The sequence below is a fragment of the Pan troglodytes genome, chromosome 23 (assembly GCF_028858775.2).
Source record: "Pan troglodytes isolate AG18354 chromosome 23, NHGRI_mPanTro3-v2.0_pri, whole genome shotgun sequence".
In the NCBI taxonomy this organism is placed as follows: domain Eukaryota; kingdom Metazoa; phylum Chordata; class Mammalia; order Primates; family Hominidae; genus Pan; species Pan troglodytes.
The window spans coordinates 44,537,864-44,555,914 of NC_086016.1; the positions used below are offsets into that span (position 1 = coordinate 44,537,864).

Consider the following 18,051-nt stretch of genomic DNA (forward strand, 5'->3'; position numbering starts at 1 on the left):
CTGGTTACATTCCTGTGGTATAGGTTAACAGGTTTCTTTTTTCTTCCTATAAATTGATCATTGCATCTAGAGTGCTAATCAGATTAAGCTTTTTATGTTTTTGTTAAGACTCTTTCAAAGTACACAGCTACAAGGTGTTTGTGTGTGTGTGTGTATGTGAATTTGTGTATTTTTTTTAAGATAAGATGCCTCATGAAACATACTGATACTTCTGATTCAAATTCAGGAGACAAGATGTTACTCATTCTCTTCTATTTCACATCTGTAACTCCTTTTCCCTACACCAAGAATTCAGTTCTCTGGCCACTGGGGATGATAGAATTTGAATATCACATAATTACTAATTGCTTTGTCCCATGTTCGAAAACATTCTTAGAATAAAAATTTAACATTACCAGTCCATATGATCACTAAAAACAGTTCCAAAAAATTTTATTTTAGTATTATTATTATTATTTTTGAGACAGAGTCTTGCTCTGTCACCCAGGCTGGAGTGCAATGGTGCGATCTTGGTTCACTGCAACCTCTACCTCCTGGGTTCAAGTGATTCTCCTGCCCCAGCTTCCCAAGTAGCTGGGATTAGAGGTACCAACCACCATGCCCAGCTAATTTTTGTATTTTAGTAGAGATGAAGTTGCGCCATGTTGGCCAGGCTGGTCTCGAACTCCTGACCTCAAGCCATCCACTCGCCTCAGCCTCCCATAGTGCTGAGATTACAGGCCTGAGCCACCACGCCTGGCCAAAAAAAAAAAAAACAACATTTTAAAGATATGCCCACACCATTTTCTCCCCCTGTTTATAGCTAAACTTTGTCTACGTTGTTGGCGAATGTAACCATTACACTCCATCCTCTCCCTTTTACTCCTCATCTTCTCTTGGTTCTCCATGTAAATGTATCTTTAATGTTCACACCAGGCTAATGTCAATGTCTCTTTAGTCTCTTTGGTTGTCTGACGCTTATTTTCTCGTAATTCTTCAGGAAAGTCTTTGGGAACAATATTCTCTGGGTTCCTGCACATTGGTGACAATCTGCTATTTTTTTTTCTTTGTAACTCACTCTGTCACCTGGCTGCAGTGCAGTGGCGCGACCTGGGCTCACTGCAACCTCCATCCCCTAAGTTCAAGCAATTCTCCTGCCTCAGCCCCCTGAGTAGCTGAAATTACAAGCGTGCGCCACCACACCCAGCTGTTTTTGTATTTTTAGTAGAGATGTGGTTTAGCCATGTTGGCCAGGCTGGTCTTGAACTCCTGACCTCAAGTGATCCGCCTGCCTTGGCCTCCCAAAGTGCTGGAATTACAGGCATGAGTCACTGCATCTGGCTTGACAACTGCTATTTTTTTTTTTTTTTGAGACAGAGTCTTGCTCTGTCACCCAGGCTGGAGTGCAGTGGCACCATCTCAGCTCACTGCAAGCTCTGCCTCCCGGGTTCACGGCATTCTCCTGCCTCAGCCTCCCAAGTAGCTGGGACTACAGGCGCCTGCCACCACGTCTGGCTAATTTTTTGTATTTTTAGTAGAGACGGGGTTTCACTGTATTAGCCATGATGGTCTCGATCTCCTGACCTCATGATCTGCCCGCCTCAGCCTCCCAAACTGCTGTGATTACAGACGTGAGTCACCGCATCCAGCCGACAACTGCTATTTTTATACTTAAAAGTTAGTTTGACCAGGCCGGGTGCGGTGGCTCACGCTTGTAATCCAAGCACTTTGGGAGGCCAAGGCAGGCTGACCACCTGACATCGAGAGTTTGAGACCAGCCTGACCAACATGGAGAAACCCCGTCTCTACTAAAAATACAAAATTAACCGAGCATGGTGGCATGTGCCTATAATCTTAGCTACTCGGGAAGCTGAGGCAGGAGAATCGCTTGAACCTGGGAGGCAGAGGTTGTGGTGAGCCAAGATCACGCCATTGTACTCCAGCCTGGGTGACAAGAGAGAAACTCCGTCTCAAAATAAATAAATAAATAATAAATAAAAAGTTAGTTTGACCAGATATAAAATCCTGGCTCAGCTGGTGTTTGCCTTGAGTATCCTAAATGTATTATTCCAGTTTTTTCTGACAGAAAGTATTGCTGTGTCTCTATCAGTTCAGGTTGCCATAATGAAAACCGTGGACTGAGCAGATTTTAAAAACCCTAAATTTAATTTCTCACAGTTCTAAAGATAGTAGGTCCAAGATCAAGGTGCCAGCAGGGTCAGGTTCAGGTGAGGACTCTTTCCCTGGCTCGCAGACTGCTGCCTTCTTGCTGTTTCTCCACGTAGGGGAGGTGAGGAGAGACGGAGATCTTCTTCTTCCTATAAAGCCACAGTCCTATTGGATTAGGGCCCCACCACGATGACTTGATTAACCTTAATTACCTCCTAAAGACCGAGTCTCCAGATACAATCACATTGGGGATTGGGGCTTCAACACCTGAATTTGGGGGGGGTGGAGGGTCACACACAATTCAGTCCATAGCCCTATGAAAACCTTGAATGGCCATTTTTCCCCATTATATGCCACTTGATCTAGATGGCAAGATGACTAGATAACTGTATCATTCCAGGTTCTCCAGAGAAACAGAACCAACTGTGTGTGTGTGTGTGTGCGTGTGTATTTTATATATATATATATATATATATATATATATATATATATAAAAAGAGAGAGACAGAGATTGAGATTTATTTTGAGGAACTGGCTCACAGATTGTGGGGTCTGGCAAGTCTGAAATCTGTAGGCAGGCTGCAGGCTGGACACTCAGGCAGGATCTCTATGTCACAGTCTTGAACAGACTTGAAGCAGAATTTCTTCTTCTCCAAGAACCTGTGCTTTGTTCTCTCTCTCTCTCTTTTTTTTTTTTTTTCGGAGACAGGGTCTCACTCTGTCACCCAGGCTGGAGTGCAATGGTGCAATCATGGCTCAGTGCAAACTCGATCTCCCAGGCTCAAGTGATCCTCTCACCTCAGCTTCCTGAGTAGCTGGGACTGCAGGTGTGCACCACCATGCCAGCTAATTTTTGTATTTTTTTTTAGCGACAGTGTCTCACTATGTTGTGCAGGCTGGTCTTGAACCCCTGGGCTCAAGTGATCCACCCACCTTGGCCTCCCAAAGTGTTGGGATTACAGGTGTGAGCCACGGCACTCGGCCCTGTTCTTAAGGTCTTCACCTCACTGGATGAAGCCCACCATGTTAGGAAGGGCCATCTCTACTTAATGTCTACTGATTGGAAACTTTGATCAAAGCTATCAAATACCTTCACAGTCTTAAAAGAAGAACTTTGGACAAAATAAATGTAACAGTTTATTTGAGCAAAGAACAAATTCATGAATCACGAAGCACCAAACCAAAAGGAAGGTATGGGCTCCACTCCAGCAACACGAGTAGTGAGCTTATTTTTTTATAGTTTATTATTTATTTATTTATTTTATTTATTTTTGAGACGGAGTTTCACTCTTGTCGCCCAGGCTAGAGTGCAATGGTGCAATCTTGGCTCACTGCAACCTCCGCCTCCCAGGTTCAAGCAATTCTCCTGTCTCGGCCTCCCAAGTAGATGGGATTACAGGCATGCGCCACCACGCCTGGTGGATTTTTTGTATTTTTACTAGAGGCAGGGTTTCAACATGTTGGCCAGGCTGGTCTTGAACTCATGACCTCAGGTGATCCACCTGTCTCAGCCTTCCAAAGTGCTGGGATTACAGGCAGAGGTTGCAGTGAGCTGAGATTGCGCCACTGCACTCCAGCCTGAGCAACAAAGTGAGAACTTGTCTCAAAAAAAAAAAAAAAAAAAAAAAAAAAGTTCTAAGAAATCCAGGGGGGGAAACAAAGAAAAAGTAGGGAAAGGACATTACAAATACAGCTGATCCTGGGCCGGGCGCAGTGGCTCACGCCTGTAATCCCAGCACTTTGGGAGGCGAAGGTGGGCGGATCACAAGGTCAGGAGATCGAGACCATCCTGGCTAACACAGTGAAACCCCTTCTCTATTAAAAAAAAAAAAAAAAAAAAAAAATTAGCCAGGCGTGGTGGCGGGCGCCTGTAGTCCCAGCTACGCGGGAGGCTGAGGCAGGAGAATGGCGTGAACCCGGGAGGCGGAGCTTGCAGTGAGCCGAGATGGCGCCACTGCACTCCAGCCTGGAGAACACGGTGAGACTCTGTCTCCAAAAAAAAAAAAAAAAAACAGCTGATCCTTAAATATATAAAAAGATGATTAAGCCAATTTATAAAAAGAAAAAAAATTCCAAGCACTGTAAGATACAATTTCTCACCTATCAAATTGACACAATTTCAAAAGCTGGATACTGTCATCTGTCAAGGCCATAGGGAAGGAGGCAGGCTTGTCTAGTGCAGGAGGGAGGCAGAATAAGACAGTCTGGTGATGTGGAAACATCTAGAAAATGACAAACGTGTTTAGCCTTTGCCCTGGCTCTCCCACCTCTGGGAAGTTCTCTCATGGTTATCTCTGACCATGCTAGTCATTGGAGCATTGTCTGTAAAGCAAAACATGGGCAAGATTCCAATATTCTCTCTGTAGAGGGTAGACAAATACAACCGTGGAATAGTCACCCAGCAGAAGACTTCACAAGTATAAAAAACAGTGAGGCAGCTTTGTGATTTTTTTTTTTTGACAAATATAGGAGAAGCTCAGGAATATATTGCTAAGGTGCAGAACAGTGTACACAGCCAACCTCCTTTTTTTTTCTTTTTTTTTTAGATGGGGTCTCCCTCTGTCACCCAGGCTGAAGTGCAGTGGCGCAATCTCGGCTCACTGCAACCTCTGCCTCCCGGTTTCTGGTGACTCTCCTGCCTCAGCCTCCCGAGTAGCTGGGATTACAGGCATGCGCCACCACACCCAGCTAATTTTTCTATTTTTTAGTAGAGACAAGGTTTTGCCATGTTGGCCAGGCTGGTCTTGAACCCCTGACCTCAAGTGATCCGCCTGCCTTGGCCTCCCAAAATGCTGGATTACAGGTGTGAACCACCACATCCAGCCAAAGAGGAAGTTTCTTAAAGCAGGTGGTGAAAATAGGGTGGACAGGGACAGGGTAAAAACAAAGTAGCCCTGTTGGGCGCGGTGGCTCATGCCCGTAATCCCAGCACTTTGGGAGGCTGAGGTGGGCAGATCACTTGAGCTCAGGAGTTTGAGACCAGCCTGGGCAACATGGTGAAACCCTGTCTCTACCAAAAATACAAAAATTAGGCCAGACACAGTGGCTCACACCTGTAATCCCAACACTTAGGGAGGTGGAGGCGGGCGGATCACTTGAGATCAGGAGATCGAGACAAGCCTGGCCAACGGGTTGAAACCTCATCTCTACTAAAAATACAAAAATTAGCCAGGCCTGGTGGCACACACCTGTGATCCCAGCTACTTGGGAGGCTGAGGCAGGAGAATTGCTTGAACCTGAGAGGTGGAGGTTGCAGTGAGCCACAATCACACCACTGCACTCCAGCCTGGGCAACAGAGCCAAACTCTGTCGCAAAAATAATAAAATAAAATAAAATAAAATAACTCAATGAAAATGCAAATACAGCATGTCAAATTTTATGGAACACAGCTACAAATTTTTTGAAAAAGAGCATTAGGCCCATGTGGTGGCTCATTCCTGTAATCCCAGCACTCTGAGAGTCTAAGGTGGAGGGATTGCTTAAGCTCAGGAGTTCAAGACTCAATCTCTACAAAAAAGTCAAAAATTAGCCAGGTGTGGTGGTGCATGCCTGTAGTCTCAGCTACTTGGATGGCTGAGGTAGGAGGATCATTTGAGCCCAGGAGATCAAGGCTACAGTGAGCCGTTATTGTGCCACTGCAGTCAGCCTGGGCAATAGAATGAGACCCTGTCTCAAAAGAAAAAGAAAAGAAATTTAGAGCATTAAATGCATGTGTTGAAGCTGGGTGTAGTGGCACATGCCTGTAGTTCCAACTACTCTGGAGACCGAGGTGGGAGGACTGCTGGAGCCCGGGAGTTTGAGGCTGCAGTGAACTGTGATTGTGCCACTGCACTTCAGGCTGGGTGACAGAGCAAGAACTTTTCTCTAAAAAGAAAAAGAAACTAGCCAGGCCCAGTGGCTCACACTTGTAATCCCAGCACTATGGGAGGCCAAAGCAGGCGAATCACTTGAGGTCAGGAGTTTGAGACCAGCCTGACCGACATGGTGAAGCTGCATCTCTACTAAACATACAAAAATTAGCTGGGCTTGATGGCACATGCCTGTAATACCAGCTACTTGGGAGGCTGAGGTGGCAGGACTGCTTGAGCCCAGGAGGCAGAAGTTGCAGAGAGCTGAGATTGCACCACTGCACTCCAGCCTGGGCAACAACAGAGCGAGACTCTGTCTCAAAAAAGGAAAGAGAGAGAGAAAGGAAAGAAAGCAAGAAAGAACGAAGGAAAGAAAGAAAGAAAATTGAATATAAAAATGTTTTAGATAAATACATGACTGGGAAATAAAATTTCTTCTTTTTTTTTTTTTGAGATGGAGTTTCACTCTCGTTGCCCAGGCTGGAGTGCAATGGTGCTCACTGCAACCTCCGCCTCCCAGGTTCAAGCAATTCTCCTGCCTGAGCCTCCCGAGTAGCTGGGATTACAGGCATGCGCCACCATGCCCGGCTAATTTTGTATTTTTAGTAGAGAAGGGGTTTCTCCATGTTGAGGCTGGTCTCGAACTCCTGACCTCAGGTGATCCGCCTGCCTCGGCCTCCCAAAGTGCTGGGATTACAGACATGAGCCACCGTGCTTGGCCAAAATTTATTTTTTTAATTAAAGTAGGCCAGGCACAGTGACTCATGCCTATAATCACAGAGCTTTGGGAGGGTGAGGCAGGAGGACTGCTTGATGCCAGGAGTTGGAGACCAGCCTGGGCAACGTAGTCAGACCCCCATCTCTACAAAAAAAAAAAAAAAAATTCTTGAAAGATTAGCTGGGCATCGTGGTCCATTCCTGTAGCCCTAGCTGCCTGGGAGATTGAGGTGAGGACCCCTTGAACCCAGGTGTTCAGGGCTACAGTGAGCAGGGATTGAGCCACTGCTCTCCAGCCTGAGTGACAGAGCAAGATCGTGTCTCAAAAAAAAAAAAAAAAAGGTAAAGCAAAGCAAAACATGCTCATTAACACTCTCATTAATGACTGTACATTTGTTGTACTTGAGCGAGTTAGAAAAACGCCACACTTTGAGATGAATTTAGAGTCCTTTGTTAGCCGGTGACCGAGAGACGGCTAACGGTCAAAATTCTCTCAGCCCTGAGGAAGAGGCTTGATTAACTTTTATATCTTGGTTTAGGAAGGGGGGGGGTCTAGTTAAAACAATTTTACAGAAGTTAAGTAGTCAAAAAGTTAAAAGGATAAATGGTTACAGGAAAGTGAACAGTTCCAGGTGCAGGGGCTTTAAGACTATTACAAGGTGATAGACGCGGGGCTTTGGGCGTTATCAATCAGACGAATTCTTGGCAACTGCGGATACAGCTTGCCACAGTATCTTATCAGTTAATTGCATTCTTGGACGTGCTGGGAGTCAGCTTGCACGAGTTAAGTCCTTGAGGAAGGGGCTGCCAGTGAAAGAGCCAAGATGGAGTTTGTCTGGTTCTCTTAGCTAAGGGAGAAACAAGGCCAGGTGAATAAGGAAAAAACAAGGTTGGGCATTACACATTTTGGCCAGGGGCGGTGGTTCACATCTATAATCCCAGCAATTTGGGAGGCCGAGGCAGGTGGATCACCTGAGGTCAGGAGTTTGAGACCAGCCTGGCCAATATGGTGAAACCCCATCTCTACTAAAAATACAAACAGTAGCTGGGCGTGGTGCAGGGTGCCTGTAATCCCAGCTACTCAGGAGGCTGAGGCAGGAAAATCACTGGAACCTGGGAGGCGGAGGTTGTAGTGAGCCGAGATCGCGCCACTGCACTCCAACCTGGGCGACAGAGAGAGACTACGTCTCAAAAAAATAAATAAATGACTGTACGTTTCACAGTACACATATTTGCTAACCCCCTGTGTATGTTTGTCTTTAAATCTAATGTTCTTCACGGTGAAACCCTGTCTCTACTAAATTAGCCGGGCGTGGTGGCACATACCTGTAATCCCAGCTACTCGGGAGGCCAAGGCAGGAGAATCGATTGAACCTGGGAGGCAGAGAATGCAGTGAGCGAGATCGCGCCATTGCATTCAAGCCTGGGCAACAACAGTAAATGTCCGTCTCACCAAAAATAATAAATAAACCTAATGTTCTTGGCCATGTCTGTTCCAGGGTCCAGTCCAGAATACCACATTGCATTTAGTGTCAGTTTTTATTTCACCGACTTAGCTTAGGGGCCTTGTCTTGCTGATGAAGGAGGAACTCCTGGGAAACATTTGTCTCTCACAAGTGGTTATGTGAACACTTCATACACTCCTATGTCTCTGGATGTGGCTACTATGTTAACATAAAAAAGGGGTGAGAAGATAAGATCTTAAGAATTCCCGCCAGAATCCATGCCCTCCAGAATCCACGCCCTCCCCCACCCCCACTTGCTGCTGCTTTTGTGAGCCCTTTCAGGGAGACTGGGAGAGGATGTTCTTAGCACTTCTCAGCCACTTCAACCTGCAGACATTGATTGAGGCCCTACTGTGTGCAAGGTCCTCTGGTAGACGCTATGGGGAAAAACAAAGTTGAATGAGACCTTTTTCCACTTTTTAGGGCAGACATCCAGCCAGAGAGGCAGCCAGACCCAATGGACTGCAACACCACGTAGGGGTGAGAGGCAGGTGGCAGCAGCAGTAATGGAGATGGGGAGATGCATTTCACCTGGGAGGATCGTAGAGCGCTTCCTGGAGCAGGTGATTCTGAACTATGCCTTAAAAGAAGGGTATGATTTCAATGGTAAAGGCAAAGGGGAACGGTGTTCTGGGCTGAAGGAGCAGCGTCAGCAAAGATACAGAAGTGTGAAAACTGGGGGCAGGTGCATAGAATGAGCAGCCCAACATTCCTGGAGTTAAATGTGGTATAAAGGAGAGAGGGGCTCCAGAGAAGGCTTTCCGTGCCGGGGCCGGAATCCACCTCCGTCCAGCAGGCGGTGAGAAGCAGCGGGGACTCCCACACAGGGAAGTAAGATTGGAGCTACAGCTGAGCTCCAGGGGGGTGCTGGTGGCATGGCGCAAAGTGATTTCTCTTGTCTTCTTGGGGTGACGACGAGCTAGCCAGCCCAGGGGGTGGGAGGCGGGGAGGGTCACAGGAATGAAAGTGAAGAGAGGCAGGTGGGGAAAGGCTGAGGTGTGACAACAGGATGTGAGTGTGAAGATGAGGATGAGGGCGGGGGGGGCGGTGGAAGTGGGGGACTGAGGCCGCGAATCTGCTGGACAGAGGAGGGGGTGGGTGCGTCTGTGTTGAAGGAGCTGGTAGAGCCACAGCAGGTTGAGATGGAGGTCAGGTCCCCACCCCGGAGTCAGGCTGGAGCCTGGCGCCCAGGCATAAATTTGGTGTCATCAGTGAAGAGGGTCTGCCAATGGGTCCTCAGGGCAGAAGAGGAAAGAGACCAACCCGCCTCATAGGGGTCATGTCCTCAATGCCTCTGTCACTCCAGGATCATTGACCCCTTGTATAACTTGTAAAAGGGTCCAGGCCCATAGAAAGCCAAACTGTTTACTGAGCTGATGGACTGTACCGTGCATGGACCTTTCTAGAAGCAGTCTTGTCATCTCCCAGCCCCTAGCCTCCCCAGGGACCCACCACTCAGAATAAGGGCCAAGCTCCTCGGCCCCACATGCAAGGCCTGTTGTAACCTAATGCCACACCAAGCTCCAGTCCATCATCCGCTCTTGCCCACTTTTTCTAGCCATTGACAACCTTCCCTGCATTGCGGCTCCACCGGGAAGCTCCCTTAACTTCTGCAGCCCAACATCTTCTCTGTCTCCAGGGGTTGGCTCCCCTGTCCCGGTCCAGGGAGAACTCGCTGTAAAGATCTTTCCCCACCTTAGCGTGCTGTACTGTAGCTCGCCACTCATGAGCGCTGCTGGACTGGAGCTCGAGGGACCACGTCCCATTTACTCCCAGAGCTTCCAACTAGCAAATGGTAGTGAAGGAACAGGAAGTCCTGTTTTGAGAGCCCCCAGCTAAACTGGGCTTCCAGTACCAGAGCAGCCAGCAACCTGCCCTAAGCAGAAAGGTAGGGGGCTAGATGTGGATGTGTGCAGTGCACCTTTCACAGGATACTTCTTGTAACTAGTGGACAACCTCATGCCTAGTGTCTGACCTATGACCAGAGGTCCCTCACATGGGAAAGGCCCTAGTGGCTCTGGTGAGACCCATGTCTGGTTTATGCTGCCTGACCATTGCTCTGGCACCGGGAGCCCGGCCTAGGGCAGCCCCTGGTTGTTCTGATGGAAAGTGCAAATCCAACCCACCACCGCAGGAAGGAAACAAGTCCAGAGATTTTTAATACAGAACCTGGGCAAGGAAAGTGTAATGAGACTGGAGGGAAGTCCTCGTCCCTGGTCACGGGAGGCAGGAGTGAAGAGTCAGGCAGAAAGAGCGCGTGGCAACTAACAGCAGATAGAAGGGAATGATCATGGGTCAATAAGTTTGCTGACCAAATGCCTGACTGTTCTTTTTAAAGGAAGCACCAGAAAAGCAGGAGTGCAGTCTGCTAGGCAGAAGAGATGCCTCTAAGTGTTATTTTATTTTTTAGTGGTGGTTGTGGTGGGGGTGGGTGGGTCTCACTATGTTGCCCAGCCCTGGTCTCGAACTCCTGGCCTCAAGCAATCTTCCTGCCTTGGATTACAGACCTGAGCCTATTCCCACCCTGTCAGCCCTCTAACTTCTTATCTCTGCAGTCCTTTGGGTGTGGTGTAGACCTGGAAACTGCCAAGGGTGACTGTGTAGGGACCAGCCCCACAGGGTCAGTGGGTTTTTCTCCCCGTGTGCAGAGATGAGAGATTGTAGAAATAAAGACACAAGACAAAGAGATAAAAGACCGCTGGGCCCAGGGGACCACTACCACCAAGACGCAGAGACCCGTAGTGGCCCCGAATGCCAGGCTGTGCTGATATTTATTGGATACAAGACAAAGGGGTAGGGTAAGGAGTGTGAGCCATCTCCAATGATAGATAAGGTCACGTGGGTCACATGTCCGTGGGACAGGGGGCCCTTCCCTGCCTGGCAGCCAAAGCAGAGAGAGAGGAGAGAGAGACAGCTTACGCCATTATTTCTGCATATCAGAGACTTTTAGTACTTTCACTAATTTGCTACTGCTATCTAGAGGGCAGAGCCAGGTGTACAGAGTGGAACATGAAAGTGAAACAGGAGTGTGTCCGCTGAAGCACAGCATCACAGGGAGACGGTTAGGCCTCCGGATAACTGTGGGCAATCAGTCAGGCCCTCCACAAGAGGTGTGGAGCAGAGTCTTCTCTAAACTACCCCGGGGAAAGGGAGACTGCCTTTCCCGGTCGGCTAAGTAGCAGGTGTTTCTCCTTGGCACTGATGCTACCGCTAGACCACGGTCCGCTTGGCAACAGGAGTCTTCCCAGACGCTGGCATTACCGCTAGACCAAGGAGCCCTCTGGTGGCCCTGTCTGGGCATAACAGAAGGCTTGCACTCCTGTCTTCTGGTCACTTCTCGCTATGTCCCCTCAGCTCCTATCCCTGTATGGCCTGATTTTTCCTAGGTTATGATTGTAGAGCAAGGATTATGATAATATTGGAATAAAGAGTAATTGCTACAAACTAATGATTAATGATATTCACATATAATCATATCTATGATCTATATCTAGTATAACTATTCTTATTTTATATATTTTATTATACTGGTACAGCTCGTGCCCTCGGTCTCTTGCCTCGGCACCTGGGTGGCTTGCCGCCCACAGACTGAGCCCTGCTTCTGGTAGGAAAAATTTGAATCTTATCAAAATGGATGCCAAGGCAACATAAAATTATAAGAAATCACTATCAGTAGTTGGCCGGGTGTGGTGGTTCACGCCTATAATCCCAGCACTTTGGGAGGCCGAGGCGGACGGATCACGAGGTCAGGAGATCGAGACCATCCTGGCTAACACGGTGAAACTCCGTCTCTACTAAAAAAATACAAGAAAAATTAGCCGGGCGTGGTGGTGAGTGCCTGTAGTCCCAGCTACTCGGGAGGCTGAGGCAGGAGAATGGCGTGAATCCGGGAGGTGGAGGTTTAAGTGAGCCGAGATCGCGCCACTGCACTCCAGCCTGGGCGACAAAGCGAGACTCTGTTTCAAAAAAAAAAAAAAAAAAAAGAATTCACTACCAGTACTTGTACTTATTTGTCCTAGACTTGCCACTGTTTCAGACTCAAAGGGTGCACTTTCCCTCTTTCATTGTAGGATTTAGTGCATGAATCTGCTCACCCCAAACATCCTCTTCATAACTTGGGGTTTTCAATCCTTTCCAGGCAGATACTGTTTATAATCCCTCACCTGGAGGGTTCCTCCACGTCCCCAATTTATACATTGATTTGTTCACCTGTACAACAAAAAAAATTTTTTTTTGAGACGGAATCTCCCTGTCGCCCAGGCTGGAGTGCAGTGGTGCGATCTCGGCTCACTGCTGGCTCCGCCCCCCGGGTTCACGCCATTCTCCGGCCTCAGCCTCCAGAGTAGCTGGGACTACAGGCGCCCGCCACCTCGCCCGGCTAATTTTTCGTATTTTTAGTAGAGACGGGGTTTCACCATGTTAGCCAGGATGGTCTCGATCTCCCGACCTTGTGATCCGCCCGCCTCGGCCTCCCAAAGTGCTGCCGCGCCCGGCCTGTACAACAATTATTAAGACTGGCTTGTGCCAGGCTCTGCTGAGAATCCCAGGACACGGTGGGGACACGGTGGACGCAGGCTGTCCGTCAAGGGGGCTAGTAAGCCACTAAACAAACGGTAGCCTTCAGCCCTGCGGCGCGGGCCAGCCAGCATTCAGAGGCCCAACTCGCTGTGGCTGCTCCCCGGGTCTGGTCCCGCGCGGACGTGGGGGCGGCCATCAGGACTGCCCAGGGGTTGGCGCCCTGCTGGGTTCCAAGCCGGTGGGCGCGGACAGTGTGGCGGGAAGGCGGGGCCTGGCGGGTAGGGGCGCGGCCTGGCGAGTGGGGGTGGACCTTCCTGGGGTGGAGCCGGCGGCTGTGGGAGCGGGACCTGCCAGGGCACAGGGAGGGCGGGGTGAAGGCAGGGCGTGAGGTGTGGAGGTGTAGCCTGCCTGGGGTGGGGTGGGGCGGGGCGGGGAAGGACAGCTTAGGGCCCGGAATTGCGGGCGTCACTCTGCTCCTACGACCTAGCCAGGCGTGAGGGAGTGACAGCAGCGCATTCGCGGGACGAGAGCGATGAGTGAGAACGCCGCACCAGGTCTGACGGGGAGGCCTTGTGCGAGCGCCCCACTGCCCACCCACCTGGTTGGGACAGTAGAAGAGGGCGGGATGGAGTGGAGGGTTCGCCGACCGCGTCGCCCTCCTGGGTGTCGCAGCTCCTTCCTCGGCAGTCCCGGGGCATGAGAGCGCGACCGGCCAGGAGTTGGGGGTCCCGGGACACGGCCGCACGTGGCCTCCCAGGGTTCCAGGAGCCCCTGAATTAGCCGAGCGTGCGCGTGGGTGTCGGGGGTGCGCAAGTCTCCAGCCTTGCAGAGACGGAGGACGCTGCCAGATGTGGGGGCGGCGGGGTGTCCTGGAGTCCCACCGCCAGCCCTAAATTTCCACTCCGCCCTTGTCGCCCAGTGTGACCCTGGGCATGTACTGCAGCTCCCAGTGCCTCAGTTTCCTGCTCTGTGGAGGGAGAGTGACAGTGGTCCCACCTGCTCCGTGTGTGAGGGTTTGGCACCCCTCTGGCCTTTGGGAAAGGCTTAGGAAACGGGCTGTTTCTTTACTCCGGTTTTACAGGAAAGGAAACCGAGGCTCAAGACATTTTAGTAACTTGTCCAAGGTTACCCAGCCAGCAAGTGATGGGGTCCAGGCCTGACCAGCGCCCCCGCCCCAGCACATTCTAGAAGGTTCTGCCCCAGTTTAAATGGGGTGCATGCTCTGAGGCCTGTCCCAGGTTTTTCCGGCTTAGCTTCTCTGTCCCTCCTCTGGGAGTCTCCACACCCATGTCTGACTCTCTCCCCATAACCTTCTGGGGCAGCTAAGGGTCTGAGTCCCTCTGGACATGAGCCCCTGGCTCAAGCACATCAGACAGAGATAAGGGGCTCAGGGAGCACCAGCTTCATGGATGAATGAATGAAGGAATGAAAGACCCGGCTGTGTCTTTCAGGTCTGATCTCAGAGCTGAAGCTGGCTGTGCCCTGGGGCCACATCGCAGCCAAAGCCTGGGGCTCCCTGCAGGGCCCTCCAGTTCTCTGCCTGCACGGCTGGCTGGACAATGCCAACTCCTTCGACAGACTCATCCCTCTTCTCCCGCAAGGTGTGAGGCTGGGGCTGAAGGGAAGGCCAGGGGGAAAGTGGGCAAGAAGGTGAGGGGGGAGGTCTGCAGGGGAATGAGGAGGGCGGGGAGACGGCTGGCATAGACACCTCTTCCTACCCTCCAACCCGCTTCTCTCTGTTTCAGACTTTTATTACGTTGCCATGGATTTCGGAGGTCATGGGCTCTCGTCCCATTACAGCCCAGGTGTCCCATATTACCTCCAGACTTTTGTGAGTGAGATCCGAAGAGTTGCGGCAGGTAAGAGACAGAGTGTGTGTTTTCGGCGGTGTGTGGGGTGCTCTAGGGCACCCCCTCTTATCACTGGAGTCGGGGTAGGATCCAGGAAGCAGCGCTGGCCTGGGAGTGGGGCCTGGGCTCTGGCCCCAGGTCTGCCAGCAATTCACGGGAGATCTTGGGAAAGTTGAAGAGTTCGCTTCCTCCAGTGGGTCCCCCAAGCTAGTCTCCTGGGTGGACACCCCAGATGCTGGGAAGGGATTTCCTGAGCCCGGAGACTAGAAGCGAGATCGTGGGCTGAGCCTGTGCCCAGCCAGACCTTCTGGCTCCTTGCATTTCCAGCCTTGAAATGGAATCGATTCTCCATTCTGGGCCACAGCTTCGGTGAGTACACTGGCCAGGAGGTGACCGGGCCCGGAGTACGGCTGGGAGGGAAGGATAGGAGCTGCTGCCCCACCCTTTTCCCCTGCACTTATGAGATCTGCAAAGAGAGATGAGAGGGTCAGTCAGAGGTTGACCACTGTACCCTCTGACCTCAGGCAACTGCCGCAAGGGACACAGGGATGAGGGAAATGTGGTCTTTTGAGTGGTCAGGTCTGATGAAGGGGCGATCATGGCCCAGATGCTGAGCCCCCAGCCACCCATATGGAGCCCCCCTCTCCCTCCACCACTGGTGGGAAGAAGCTTTAAGGTATGCAGCTGGGGAGGGAGTGAGGGAATGTCACCCACAGCTCTCTTGTCCCCCAGGTGGCGTCGTGGGCGGAATGGTGAGTAGATGGCTTTGTCTGGCCAACTGGGGCTCCCTTGGGTGGGGTGGGGAGGGGAGCACAAAGGAGGAAGGAGAAGGTACCTGGGACAGAAAGTGCCTCCTCCTGTCACAGTGATAGTAGTTATGCCAGGAAGTTGGTGTAAACGGTGGAGACTCCTGGTAGAGTTCATGTTTCCACACCCCCATACCCAGTCCCCCAGCACCCTGGAGTCCAGCCATCACCAAGGTCTGGAGCTCAGTGCTGGGTGCAGACTTAGGGGTGGTGGGGGAAGGCACACCATAGGATAGAAGATTCTCCTCTGGCCTCTTGGTCAGCACCCTCCCCCCAGCCTAAAAGATGTTTCGGGGAACTCCAGGGTCCCCAGGGAAAGGCGGGAGTGTCCTTTCCTTCTTCCCCCTATTTATTCTCCCCTTTTGGCATCCTCAGTTTTCCTGTACCTTCCCCGAGATGGTGGATAAACTTATCTTGCTGGACACGCCGCTCTTTCTCCTGGAATCAGATGTGAGAAGCGGGCTTTCGTGCATGCTGTCATTAGGGAGGACCTGGGCCCCGGGGAGTGCTCCCAGCCCTGTCTCCTTTGGTGGACACTAGGGAAGCAGGAGGAGGCGGCAGAGGGTGGGAAAGGGGAGTCAGGGACCCGCTCCCCAACAGATGACAGGCTTCTGCTGCTTATACCCCTAGCAGTGGTCAGGACAAGGGGTGTGGGGGACTCCCTGGAAACTGGATGTGTGGCTTGGGATCTGCAGAATGCCAGGCTGATCACGCAGTGGCAGGCAGTGGAAGAGGGCAGCAGCCGTGGGTGGAAGATGTTCTAGGGCACACAGCTGGGCCGGCACACTGCACTCACACCCAGTCGAATGCCTTTGCACTGTGTCCACATTGCACCACCACACATGACAGCCCTAAATGTGAACTGAAGGAACAAGGACTGACCCCTCTGACCACCACTACCCATAACCAGTACTGTCTCTGCATCTGAGTCCTGGCCTGATTTACCTGCTGGGTGACCCTTGGCAAGTTACTTTGCCTCTCTGGGCCTTAGTTCCCGCACGTGTCAAATGAGGTTGGACTCAATGACCTGGCCAGCTCTGACATCCTGTCATTTTCTTGCCAAGGTCTCAGCCTCTCAATTGTGACACAAGTCTCATCAGTTTCAGTTTTCTTGTCCATAGAATGACCACAGATCGGCCGGACACGGTGGCTCAAGCCTGTAATCCCAGCACTTTGGGAGGCTGAGGCGGGCAGATCACCTGAGGTCAGGATTTCGAGACCAGCCTGACCAACATGGAGAAACCCCGTTTCTACCGAAAATACAAAATTAGCTGGGCGTGGTGGCACATGCCTGTCATCCCAGCTACTTGGGAGGCTGAGGCAGGAGAATCGCTCGAACCCAGGAGGCGGAGGTTGCAGTGAGCCGAGATCGCGCCATTGCACTCCAGCCTGGGCAACAAGAGTGAAACTCCGTCTCCAAAAAAAAAAAAAAAAAAAAAAAAAAAGAATGACCGCAGATCCCATAAGGACAAGAATCATGTCCATCTCTGTCACCACATCCCCAATCCTGGCACCTAGTAAGGGCTCAGTAAATGTTCCTTGCATGAGCTCAGCTAGCTCAGGGGCTATTGTAAGGATTCAATTTACAGATGGCAGACAGCAGACACTCCCTTCTTTCTGCATTTCACCCACTGAATTGACAAGTGCAGTGCCCCCAGGGGCTTCCTCCTGGGCGAGTCAAGAGGGGCATTTAGTTCTCTTGTGCTCCATTCTCAGGGGTGGGTAGACGGGAGTTGCCCCCCTCTGCAGCCCCGGGCAGTGGGCCTGAGGCTGTCCTCACAGAGTGAGCCACACATCGTGGGGGAGCTTGGAAGCCCCAGAACTGCGCCCTTTCTGCCACTGAGAATGATGGCATTCGTTGAACCAGATGAAACTGCAACCCCAGATGGTTCGTGGCCTCCGGACCCTAATTTCATGCCTTTGCAAAGCACTTGGCAGTTGACAGAGATTCCTCTTCCTCTCCATCATCCCACCTGATCTCTTCAACTGTCCCTGGCCGCAGGCAAGACCAGGCTGGCTGTGACTGAGGCGAAGCAAAGACTCGTTCAGAATCGTGGGGCTGACTAGCCAGGGCTGGGGCTGTGTGCCCCTTTGCCGAGAGGGGCTCAGCTGACAGCAGAGGGCAGGGCTAGGAGGGGCAGAGACCTCGTCTGCAGCCTGGATCCCTGCCCACCAGCCAACTGTGCCTCCTTAGGAAATGGAGAACTTGCTGACCTACAAGCGGAGAGCCATACAGCACGTGCTGCAGGTAGAGGCCTCCCAGGAGCCCTCGCACGCGTTCAGCCTGAAGCAGCTGCTGCAGAGGTGGGTGCCCGGTGTGGACGGGGAGCTTGTGGGGTCCAGGGGAGGACACCCCGTGAGACGTGGGGAAGCTTCTTTCTCTCTCTCACCCAACAAGCCTGTTTCTCCCTGGGGTCACGCTGAGCACCAGGCTTCCCAGGGTCTTCAGGGACGTTATCTCCTTTCCCTCTGGCCCTGCTCCAGCCATGCCCCTTACTTCCAATACCCTCCCCACACCTCTCACGCACCCGCCTCTCCCCCAAGCACATGCTGCTTCCACGCCTTCTCTCCCCTCTGGGACTCCAGCCTGGGCTCCCTTACCTGGAATTCTCCCCTGTGCTTGCTCACTGGCTTCCCCACTCCTTGGGGCCTCAGCTG

At 51.4% G+C, this 18,051-nt stretch overlaps 1 protein-coding gene across 3 annotated transcripts in view; it reads left to right on the forward strand.

Moving 5' to 3' along the window:
• Positions 1-18,051, forward strand: part of SERHL2 (serine hydrolase like 2) — a 54,828-nt gene that overhangs the window by 21,218 nt on the left and 15,559 nt on the right. Inside the window, exons 2-8 of one of the 3 annotated variants that reach the window (XM_024352575.3) lie at positions 8,643-8,782; positions 14,189-14,338; positions 14,483-14,596; positions 14,915-14,956; positions 15,320-15,339; positions 15,769-15,843; positions 17,588-17,697. In XM_024352575.3, coding sequence (XP_024208343.2) covers positions 8,740-8,782; positions 14,189-14,338; positions 14,483-14,596; positions 14,915-14,956; positions 15,320-15,339; positions 15,769-15,843; positions 17,588-17,697 — 554 coding nt within the window. In that variant the 5' untranslated portion in view covers positions 8,643-8,739. Of the gene's footprint in view, positions 1-8,642; positions 8,783-13,201; positions 13,292-14,188; positions 14,339-14,482; positions 14,597-14,914; positions 14,977-15,319; positions 15,340-15,768; positions 15,844-17,587; positions 17,698-18,051 lie in introns of those variants that run through there. The other 2 variants (XM_024352576.3, XM_063807991.1) reach the window with 2 other exon arrangements.